Source organism: Sceloporus occidentalis, unplaced genomic scaffold (genome assembly GCF_023333645.1).
Source record: "Sceloporus occidentalis isolate IW3139 unplaced genomic scaffold, rSceOcc1.0.p SCAF_11, whole genome shotgun sequence".
NCBI classification, from domain to species: Eukaryota; Metazoa; Chordata; class Lepidosauria; order Squamata; family Phrynosomatidae; genus Sceloporus; species Sceloporus occidentalis.
Genome location: NW_028316991.1, coordinates 18,276,733 through 18,289,113, shown reverse-complemented (window position 1 = coordinate 18,289,113; position 12,381 = coordinate 18,276,733). Strand labels below are relative to the sequence as shown.

Sequence of the window (12,381 nt, the reverse complement as noted above, 5' to 3'; positions counted from 1 at the left end):
CTTTTATAAATGTGGTATTTTCTTTTATCGTTATTATTGTTTAGCTGGAGGTTTACGTTTTCGCCGTTCCTTCGTGTGGAAAAATACTGTATTTGAGACTGAGGGTCTCGTGTTATGAGCGTTGTTCCAGTCATACCTCCTAGGATTTGGGGTCTCCCAGAATCGTTGGCTGTGCTCTTGTTCGTTTAATACGTTTATAACAGGAGACAACTTCAAGCCGTGAGTTACAGGGTAATAACCAACTTGTATTAGAGGTAGAGAAACTGTTAAAACTGCCACATAACGGCGTTTCTCTAAACGGAGAGTTTTAACTCCCACCCTTCACTGGCAAGGGCTGGGCTGGCCCGGTATAATGCATAATTTAATGTGTAAGGAGATTTTAGGGAAGTATCATTGATTTATCTTCATGACATATAGTTAAGTCAAGGGGCTGAAACACTGCCCTCCTGTCAACGCTTCCTTTTAGTAAATAAACCTCGACACAGTGCCAAATCGTTAAGTAGGTGTTATTAATATTCACGGTGGTGTATTTTAGGATGATAACCCTGTTATTCTTTTTCAGGCCTTCAGACTATTTGCTGAAATGACCTACCAGCTAACAGAAGAAGAACAAATGCTGACGATTCCCTGCATCGAAGATCCACTTAATTCCTTTTTCTTTATGTTCATTACAATAAAAACATGTTTTGTCCAATAAAACCCAGACTCCGGTGTTTTCATCCATTCTTCCAAACGCTCCATTTAGTGAATAGGCCCCTTTTATGTAATTCTCCTTAACCACTGTCCTTTTCTAGTCATATTGTCCGCATTAAGGTTCCCCGTCCTTAGGATGCCATTCCATCTGAAGAAGAGGCCTCCGAGGTCCCAAAAGCTTGTGTAAATTTCTTTTTCATCCAAAGACTCAATTGTTAGTTGGGCTAATTCAGAATTATCCATTTTCAAGCTTTTTAAGAAAAGAAAAAAATCTGCGACTTCTAACAGTTGTCACTTTTTACTTTGGCCCGTACTTTTGCATCTGTCTGTCATCTGTCATCAAGAAGCCAACATTTAAACGTGAGGATACAGACACTTACAGGCACTTTAGTGTATGGAGCCCCCAATACCGTAGCTCAATGCTCAAAACTCCATTTTCATACTATGGAATAAAACCTTAAAGCCACAGTCCTGTTAAACGACTATTTTTATAGTGTTATAATATGAAAATATGATATAATATACTAAATCAGTGATCTCGAGTTAAAACACACGACTTTACCGTACATTTTTTTTAACATAAATACATTCTAGTGAATATTCTGATATGTATCGGTTATAAGAGCCAATGATTGTCCTGCTACAATCCGAGATATTGTAGAAGTCAACCATGTTTTATTCTCCTACTATACTGGATTTCTGATGAGTGTAGCTCACATAGTCTAATCTTGGCCTAGCACAGGATACACAACTCCGTTATTGAGTTGTTGATGCTGACTGGCTATGCTGAACTAATGAGTATCTAATAATTATGCCAAATACATTTTAACAGATTGGCTACTTTTGCATGAGAAGTAATATAAGCCAGACACCGGCACACGATATCTGAAACACTGAACAAATTTTATTGGTTTATACAAAACAATGGAAATCTGTTTACAATAAATTACCCGCATGTTTATGTATGATAATCAACAAAGCACCATTTCCAAATGTTATTTTTTTTTCCTAGATAACAATAAAATAAGCCTTTTATAAAAATAGAGGCCCGTATGGAATTCATAAAGTGTACGTTGTTACATATACAAATTTTTTTTTCCAAAATTTACATTTCAAAAAACGAACAGTACTGAATATGGGGGCTGATCTATTAAATTACTGCAACAATAGGAGACTTTTTAAAGATGAATTTGTTTGAAGGGATCAGTAAAAAAAAACTGTTATCCTCAAAATTTTAATGTATAAAATTTGTGAAAATGTGTGTTCTTGCGTGTCTATTGTGAACATAAGAAAAGGGCGATAAGGTTTACGAGCTGTACCGCTGTTAACTTTAGTTTTTTTGAAAAATCAATTAATGATGGTCTTTTGGAATGAACTCACTTTGTGTTATATGGTGACCTGAATTTATTCTGAATATTAAATGGTCACTGGTCATCAAACAATTAAAGTTTTATGCAAAAATGGACCTCATTGTGTTATAGATGTCAACACGGTACATGGTTTTTATCCTTGTAGCTCTAATTTATGTAAACAATTTCCAAGCAGTTAACCGACCTTATATCGCTTTGATGTACTGTAGACAACACATGATAAAGGGCCTGCTTGATATGGGCCAACGCTCAGAGTTCTGTTAACCTTCTTTAAGATTTTTCAAAGACATGCCTGATCTTTTTGGAATACTTCTTGCAACGCGACCAATTCCAGGAGACCTCACCTCCGTAGAGTCTTCTTCTTCCTGCTCTTCTTCCTGTACTGGAGTGAACTCTGGCTGGATATAACGAGGATCTTGGTAGGACTGGGGGTATGGGACAGGATAAGGGTCGTATGGGTCTTGTCCTCCACCGTAAACGTCCTCTGGGTTATATAGCTGGTAGGGATTGTGTTGTGCTACCTGTTCATCTCGATCATCATCATCATCAGGAGCACCGTATCCACCTTAAACCACCACCACCAACCAAGAGCGTTCACGATTAGCAAATAAACAACAGGTCATTGGTATTCAAGCTTGTGGCTAGTTTCTTCAATGAGTGCGTGGCACAGAACTAATGGTAGTTGCATCACCAGGCACTGGGCAGTCTTAGGTTGGCCAACTCTGACCAATTTAAAATAGGATACTGTTTATTTACAACACTGAACAAGTAATACACTTAACATGTATAAACAAAAAGTGAGAAGCTTAACTAGAAAACCATCACCAGAAACATATAATATAAAAACAGACTCAAGGCTAGGAAAGAGACACTCCAGTTAATGGTCTTGTCCAACGGCAGTTGGAAGCCACATAACCTCAGCCTTGTTTTTCTGTAGGTCACAATATAGGTAATGGTTTCAAGAAACCTGCTCTCTTCAATGTAGCAGGATCCTTCAGTAAGGCACAATTCGGTATAGATTCGATATTGTGACATTATACCTCCTGCTAAAAGTTTAGTTAAGGGCAAGCAGAGGAATAAAAAAAAGTTCCATTCTTAGAGGTGGCAAATTATTGTTAACAGATGGTTATGGTAACAGGTCGTTGCCTTGTAGACTAGCGTCCATAGTTGATATTTAGCCAATAGTGGAGATGAAAAATAACAGAATCAAAGTCTCGTTCTTCATTGCTGGTAGTCATTGTAAGGGATTAAGCCTTCACATTGGGAGGGGGGGGGAATATGGAAAGAAATGGACAAAGAGAAAAATACAAATATGAGTACACATATCAAAACACCAACGGACTTATGCAATAAAGACACACGGACGCCACTTATAATATGACAACTAGAACAGAGTTAATAAAATATCCCTATATAAATAGTGTGTATTATGATGTAAAGATATAATCCAGACTAATTTTATTATTTACTACGACCTCTGTTTTAATTATGCAATATGGGCGGGGAATATTGAGGCAAAAAGCGGTAAAATCTAGGGAATAGTGATTGGACAAAGTAAAAACTGAAAAATGTAATTCAATTCTGTTTTGATTGCTCAAAATTCCATCACCAATCCCTGACTCCCTGCTGTTTTTTAGGTTTCTTTTTTGTACTTTTGTATATTCTAGATTGTTCCATTGTTGTAACACTCTCTATCCTTTCAAACCAAGTTACATCTAATTATGAGTTTAGGAGGTGTATCTACTAAGCTAGAGATATGGTGCTTGTCAGCCAATTCTGTATTTGGTCTTCTATCATGTAAGGTGTGTAAAATTTGCATATCCGTATGTTTGCCATTTTCTATGTATTTGAGACATTTGCAAATTCCCTATGTGGGCACCTACCTAACGGTTCCATGGATACCTTCTTATAAGACCCCCTGAAACTGACCCTAGTTGACATTTTCTCGTTTTAATTTGCCCTATTAAACCCCAAGTGTTCTTACAGAGATCCCATCTATATCACAAAACAAACCCTATTACAGACAAATGCAAAAACAGTGTTACACAGCCAACAGAACTCAACAAAGACACAATGACACAGACAAAATGGCACAAAATACATGACAAAAAACATTTCTTCTTCCATAATCTACATCAGCATGATGTAGATCTATCTCTGGAAATAGTGTAAACACAATGAAATAACACTGTTCGGCATAAGGTTTAACAGGTTTCAACATGTAGCAGTTGTAGATCAGACGCTGTTGAACTACCATTGCTGTCAGCCACCCGGGAGGAAGATGTGATGTCATACGCATGCTGTAAGATGCACTTATGAGCTACAATGTCAGACCCGGCGGGGACCACCTACCTCGCTTCGGGGTCTGTCGCCCCGGACCGCGATCCCCGTCGGCCGGCCTCCTCGCGACGTGGCCGCACGGTCCCAGGACCGGGCTCCACGCAGAGTCTCGGGTCCCGCTTCGCGGGAACCGTCAGGCAGGAGGTCTACTCCTGCCCGCGGACCTCCCGATCACGGCGCCGCGCTCTCGGAGAGGAGGGGGCGGGGCTTAGCCCCGTTGATGCAACCTCCCTCTCCAACAGCCACCAGAGGGAGGGGGAGGAGGTAGACACTGCTCTGTCTCCCTCCACTCAGGTGTAGCAGCAGGGAGGGGAACAGGCACTTAGTGTGGGAGGGGATCAGGTGCTAGGGGGTGGATATCTCATTACCTGCCCCTATATAATCCCCACAAGCCTCTACACCAGTGCTTCTTTGTTAAGCTTCAGTGTTGCGTTTAACCTCTCTCTATTACTTGAATCCCTGGTATCCTGACTTTTTGGCTTTCATCCCACATTTATGCTGTCTGCTGCCTGCCTTGACCTTTGGACCGTGACCCCGACTATTCTCTTGGATTTGCCCCTCTTTGTACTGCGTTGCTGGACTTTGTGTAGTGGTGCCTGCCCCACGCTCCGCACCCCCCCCACCTGACATACAATAAACTGTCCAAATTCTGCATTATGAGGAAAACTTACCTCCAACACCATACCCAGCGCATGATGAAGCATCACAATAACCTGGTGGACCGGGAGGACCCATGGGGCCTGTAATTCCATTAGGACCTGGAAGTCCTCGTTGGCCTGGTGGCCCAGATGGACCTTGACTTCCAGTTCGACCTTCTCCTGGGGGTCCTGCGTGATACAATCCAACAATACTTTGTTTTTAGCTCAGTAACATTTTCTTTTACAGATTAATATGTTCCTGACCAGCAAAGTATGAATATCCTAACATGGAACTGAAACCCTAAACTTTTTTTCTTCCTTAAGCAGGTTAAGTTATTTTGGCCAATCTGATCCACCTGCCTTTTCCATTTCCTTCTTTTGTTACGGTGAAATTCTACCCCTGATTATGTTGTCATCTTAAAAAGAAAAACATTTCTTTTTTTTTTCTTTTTTTTTTTTTAATCCATTTGATACCAAGCCATGGAATCTTTGCCGTTACGAACAGATGACTTTTTAAAAAAATTCTTCTATAGTATCATCATTGATCTTATAGACGCTACATATTTCCCCTTTAGCTATGAGACTTTTTGGCATAAAATAAATGAATCGCACTTAAAAGGAATGTGTAGCACAAAGAGCTGTCATATTTCCTGCTGTGTTTTTACCTGAAGGTCCTTGTGGTCCCCGAGGCCCTTGAGTCCCAACACCTGGGTTACCTCTTTCTCCTTTTTCACCTTGTAAGCCTGGTAAAATGAATGAATAATGACTCATTTCATAGAACGCTAACTATAATATTAAACTAGATAAATCAAAGATTAAAAACTAAACTTTTTTGGTTACTTCACTTAATATATTGTTTTAATACTTTTGAACGTACTGTTTGCTTTAATTCTGTTTCTTGACAATGAGCCGCCGCCGACAGCTCACGAAACTAGATTTTCATGAGACGTTAAAGGTCCCGTTCCACTATTTTTCTGGCCGAGCCCATAGATAGAAATCTACATACCCAAACACTCACTGTGACTGTCCGCTGCCCAGTTTGGGTCTTGAGTCTCTACTGAAATACTTAAATCTAGTCTAGTGCGTCAACAAATGAAAAACCTCCGTAAATCTATAGCTCTTTTAAGGTTTGTGGTATCCAAACTTGTTTAATCTATAATGCAATCCATATAACAGTCCGCCTGTCTAAACCGAGAGGGTAGCTAAACGGCAAAATATATTAACAAAAACAGCTGGTCTCAGGTTTTTTGGAACATTATCAGCCCAAAGGAGAAATGACAGGTAAGCCTCCGACGTTCCAGCCAAAGCCTTTCCTTTCCAAAACGCCTGACAAAGGACGCACTTCCAGCGCTGGCTTCGTTTCTGTAAAGTCGGAGCAGTCTTGAGCCAAGGTCCGGCCACGCACCAGGCTCAGCATTATGAGGATGGGACTGAAGCAGCTACGTGTGTGACCCACCGTGGCAGAGGGTCCATGCGGGGTCCGTTCTAAGCTATAAGGGGACTATAAGTGGTCTGAATAGTGATTTTTTAACACTGTCTAATAGACGCTTTATTTGTGTTAAAAACACAGAATTAAACCACAGAATTAAAACCATTCGGACCACCTAGTCTGTTTGTTTTTTTCTGATGTAAAGACTCAGACCGCAATGTGTCTTTGGTCTCATCTGTATTAACTTCTACCACTTCTGATGGGAGGCTGTTCTAAAATGGGCTACTAAAATGGTTCATGGTTACCAAGAGGGTAGTGGATACATGCGATAGCCTTCCAGCAGACGTGGTAGATGTTAATATAGTGAAGGCGTTTAAGCAAGCATGGGATAGGTATAAGGCTAAGCCAGATATAAGATAAGGCCGGGAACTAATTACAGTGCTCAGAGGTCGGGCAAACTGGACGGGCCGAATGGTTCTTATCTGCCGTCACTTTCTATGTTTCTATCCAACTGTGAAAGTCATAATAGAACCGTTTTATATATAAGTGTAACATTTGTATCAATCATACTGTTTTGAAAATCGTACACGAGATGATATCTGTATCCAATCTAAACATCCTGTGTTTGTGTGTTTTTTTATTGGACCTTAGCAGGATTTTCCTGTTTGTGGAATATAGCCTGCGGTTATCTGATTTGAACGAATGCGATCTTTAACCATCACTGACGTGGCTCTATGTTCACATGATGGTAACGTGGCACAGCGCCCGTCCGTATAAATCACACTAATTATCAAATCATTATAGACTTGGGAATGGTGGGAACTAAATAGCCAAGACTTTTTTTCACGATCTTATAAGATAAAGAATAAGGCATGCATGAAAAAGCACGTTTTTGTACACAGTTCTATTTTTTAGAAGGGACAAATGTGACTGTGGGAGGCACTCAGATATCCCAGGGTCTCCTTATTTGTCTCCCCCTGCGCTCACCTCTTTCTCCTGGGGCTCCTGGTGGGCCGGGATTGCCTGGAAAGCCAGATCTTCCTGTAGCTCCCTGTTCTCCTTGTGGGCCAGCAGGTCCTTGCCGGCCAGGTGGTCCCGGTGGCCCAGCGATAGTTCTTACCGACACCGACTGGCTGGGTATTTGGTTCAGCAGAGAATTGAATCTGGACATGTGACCTGTGAAAAGAAAGTGGTACCAAGAGCCAAGATCAGGCACAAATACAGCATACTAATCGGACCAAGAACTTTTCAGAACATAATTCTCTCCATCGTAAAGCTAGACAGCGGGGCATCAAGATATTGGCCGGGCTCATTTAGAATCTTACTTCACAACTATCTACAAATGTCCCAGGGACTCTGGGTATAACACTTGATTACCTGGCTGGGGTATTTATCCAGCCCCAAGCACTCCTGTGCTAGCTCCTCCCACTGCCGCTCTAGCCCCTCCCACTCACCATCTGTGCCCACCTGATCTAATTCTATACTATATTTTTATAAATTTATTATATAATTAAAAATGTGTTTTGTTTCCTCGTTAGTTATTCCAGTGATACTCTGTTAATATATTATTAGAATTTTATAAACAAAATACATTTTATAAAATAAAGTAATAAAATAAAATTTATTAAAAAAAATAAATAAATAAAAAAATGTGTTCTTTATTCTATTATTATTCTGTTTGGTGTTTATTCTTTTTACATATTGTATAACTCTTTGTGTGTAAACTTACTTTGGATAATCTGCTCACACACTTGGCGAGCGATCGTGCGTACCATATTTTGGGACTGCATATCCCCCTGTAGCAAGAGAAAAAAAAGAAATTGAAATATAGTCATCAGACAATAAATCATAATATCTTTTTTTTTTTTGGAGCTCTTGTTTAAGCATTAAAGATAAATTGGCTTAATAAGCAGCTGAAACTCATTGGGTTGAGCTACAAGCTAATGAGGACCCTTCGCAGAATAAAGAGTCACGAATGTCTCCTGTTCATTAAATCTAAAACAAAATGTTCAGCAAAACGCAGGACATAATCAGTCTACACATTGTGACGAGGACAGAGGTGGACTAATCTCTGAATCTTGGAACGCTGGAATCTTTTGATGCTCAGTTTATCTGGAGGCTAAACCTGGCATAAGACTTCTGTTTAAGCTTCTACATCACCACATACTCACTCTTTCTCCCCTTTCTCCTTTTGTGCCAGGAGCCCCCTAAAAGAAGAACAAAAGTAAATTTCAAAATACATCATTTGTGTCATTGTTTATATATATATATATATATATATATATATATATATAAACATAATAAATCGTGGGTGCTTTGGGGCCACCAGTTAAACCAGAGCCAATACCATCTGGACAAGTAAAAAATACTCTACAATTGTAGCTGTTTTCTGGCTACTCAGATTTAAGATTTGGCACTTAAATTCAGCACTGTCAACCAGGAACAATACCGGTATAGGCATCAACAGATTGCGTAGGGAGGGAGAATACAAATAACAATGTTAGAGCTTTATCGGGGGGTCACATCGCCCTATTGGGGGCTCCACTCCATGGCTCTTCTCCAACAACGCCACATGCATTAAGAGAATGACAGCATGTCCTGTGCTCATAATAGAGAGCAACCCTCTAAAAACTCCATTAAACACCATAACTGCTACAAGAGAGTCCCTTCTTCACCCCTCCTTTTGTTTCAATTACCCATACTACTCCCTTAGATTGTAAGCTCACTAGCCAGGTGCTCTAGAGCCCACCATTCCTGCCAGAAATCTGTTTTAAAGTACCATGAGGCTGGATGGCAGCTCACGGCCGGGTTCTCCTCTCCTGATGTGTCTGTGTATATTAATGTATATTTGTTATTTACGTGTTAACTGCCCCAATTAGTTGGCATACACATAAGGCATTCTAGTACAGGAGGAGAAGATGGTCCTGGTCTTGTGAGCTTACAATCTATTAGGCGGCTGTCACTGTCTCTAATACCTCTTTTTTTCTGGTAGCTCCAAATGTGTGGAGTTATATCAAAGAGCTTAAAGAAAACATCATGCTAGGAATTTAAATGGTAGGAACTGTATTTATATGGATTGATATTGCTAAAAAAAAAGATGGGAAGTTTAAAAAAGTGGTCTTGTTACCATAACAACTAATTGTCCAGTTAGCAGCAACATTTCATTGGTTGCTATGGTGTTACTACTGTCCAAACTTGGCACCGGAATCATTTTAATGCATAACATCCGAATTATTCACTCAATTTATGTTAAAGGTGACACCATCCGTGTTCATCGCTGGCTCCTGGCTCTATTTTATTCTACTTTGTATTTATCCAACCCTATTATATTACCAGATCTTTCAAACAGCTGTTTTATTTCAGGACTATCATTACCGGAATGTCTGAGTTACTGTAAATTACTCAAATTACGGTGTTATTTGACGTTTTTTTTCCTTAAAGTTTCCATCAATAGGGCAGCTGGGTTTTGTCGAAGTAGAAATGACATGAACTTTGACATGGCATGAATTTTAAAAGCATCAACCATTACATACATTCTTAATCAGTTATGGTTGGAATTAAAAAAGAAAATGCGGTTTCAAATAAATTTGGGTTTTTAACTAACCGGGTGAAATTCAGTACAAATGAAAAAAAAAGACAAAAACAAGAATAAAGAAAAAATCAAGGTGATGAAAAATATGCTAATACATCATTATTATTATTCTTTATTAATTAAACAGCAACATATACCATAGCACTCTTAAATTTCAATATATATATACATATATTATACACAATTACACCTACAGCTAGGTGTTAAGGCATTAAGGGCCCTATGTAAGTAAGGTATTTAAAAGAAGAATATATTTTTTTCATACAATTTAATTAAGAAAGCCCTTTTCATCTATTTCTGCATGTTATTGTGACTGTCAATGCTATAGTTTATAGCTATATAGTTTCTCATTAAAACATACTGCCTAAAAGAAAGCAGGAATTCATGTTCCTTTGTTCTTTATAAATAATATATATATTCAGGTGTAAATTATTAACAATACCATTTGCGTCTGGATAAATAATTTTTTTATTTTTTTTTTAAATAACTTTAAAATAACTTTAAATAAAAATGTATAAATAAAAAAAAAATTATTTATACATTTTTATTTAAAGTTATTTTTAAAAAAAATTATCCATCCAGACGCAAATGGTATTGTTAATAATTTACTATCGTGGAAAAGTAGGTGTGAAAGTGAAAAGTGAAAGCAGAGCCGCGTAGCCCTACCCAGTCTTCTTGGCACGTTGTATGTGCTTTATGTTTTGTGAATACTCCCCAGGATATACTTGGAAACAAGTATGTATTATTAGTGGTAAAACATTTTCTGAATAAATAAATGTCTGCTTCGAGAAGAATACCAGTAGGGTTCCATTTTGACCCTAAAATCTGCCATTGGGGGAGAGAAAGTCGTCGGGAAGCAGATGGCAGATGCCATTGTTCACATGCTTCTATCCAAAGATAGCGGTATAATTAAGAAGTATTAAGAAAATTCCAACATTATCATAGATCAATTTTGTTTTATATCTGGCCAAAGGAGATATTTAGCTCCATAAGTTTTCGACTCGGAAAATATTCCCCAACAACCCGTTACGGCAACACAATGAATGTTGTATGGTTGTTGGTATATCAGGAACACATGTTCTTTTAGACCTTTACTATGTAAATTTAATGATAAGCAAAATATAAATTGCCTAATTCTTATATTTTCATTTAAATTCACTATACATTTTTACATCATTGTATGATTGGATTAAAAATAAAATAATAATTTTATAAAAAGAATACTAAAACATTGACCCAGGGAGGAAGGCCACGACGACAGCTTGTAAACTTTGCTTTGACAGCTTTGAGTAGAAAGATATTGTACAGATATGTCCTGTTTTCCAGGGAATTTAACAGTAAGTTATGTGTTGGGCAATTTCCTGGCGTTGAACCTTCCACTCCTTCACACCAAGCTATTTCATATTTGTACAGGTTTTACGCTAAGTCTCATAAAAAGCTGTGAAAATATAACTATATTAAAGTTTTCGAGCTGGAGGAACTTTACTTAGAAGGTGTTCTGTGCCCGCGGCAAAAGTGTTTTCATTAAAAAATATGGAGTATGGATTTTAACAAAAGCCAGCCATGGAAAAATAAACAATATTTATTTAATAATTTAGCTTGGGTTAGCAGACGCCAAATCCACTCAAGATATTATAGTAAACGGATCGTTGGTTCACCAGAGTATTTACTATGAAGTCTTCATTTTGGGGTCATATTTTACAAATATTACAAAGGTATTTTATTACTGTGGACTTAACCAACGGGGCTCTGGTTATTATAATGTATCTAGTAAAATATAAGGTCATCTATTTCAATATAATTTTAATTTATAAATCTCAAATAAGGACTTTAATTAGGAATACATAATAAATTCTGATAATGGTGGCGTCTACAGGAAATATATCCACTTTGTGTGAGATTTAGGAGCCTAGTCACCAAAAACCTGTGAATCAGGCCCAAACTGGCCATCTGGCTAATGCCATTGGCGCCCCACACTGAGGTAGGATATGCCCAACTATAAGAATCAACCGAGTCATTAATAATAAATTAAGAAAAATAATTTAATTCAATTATTGCTTCCTTTGTTCTTTCACTTGAAAACACATTAAACCTTATCTCTTAACATGGAAATAGAGGTTTGTGACAGTAAAACACATATGTTTGTCAATTTAAAGAGTTTAGAGAACAGGTTTAAGACCTGTGAAGTCATTACTCACCCAGAATTACATTTCATTTATCATATCGTTTACTTACGGGAGGTCCAGTTTCACCCTGTCTTCCTGGGCTTCCTGATACACCTGGAGAACCGGGAGTCCCGGGGCCTCCCTACAAAAACAA

General features: G+C 38.4%; 1 protein-coding gene across 1 annotated transcript in view; it reads right to left on the bottom strand.

Annotated features, from left to right (window-relative positions):
* Positions 1-2,323: 2,323 nt before the first annotated feature.
* Positions 2,324-12,381, bottom strand: part of LOC149305653 (collagen alpha-1(XIV) chain-like) — a 58,618-nt gene continuing 48,560 nt past the window's right edge. The window contains exons 41-47 of the mRNA XM_089477274.1: positions 12,298-12,369; positions 8,642-8,677; positions 8,200-8,266; positions 7,458-7,646; positions 5,707-5,784; positions 5,075-5,230; positions 2,324-2,628 (exon numbers count right to left, since the gene is read on the bottom strand). Of these exons, the coding sequence (XP_089333400.1) occupies positions 2,324-2,628; positions 5,075-5,230; positions 5,707-5,784; positions 7,458-7,646; positions 8,200-8,266; positions 8,642-8,677; positions 12,298-12,369 (903 nt within the window). The remainder of the gene's footprint in view (positions 2,629-5,074; positions 5,231-5,706; positions 5,785-7,457; positions 7,647-8,199; positions 8,267-8,641; positions 8,678-12,297; positions 12,370-12,381) is intronic.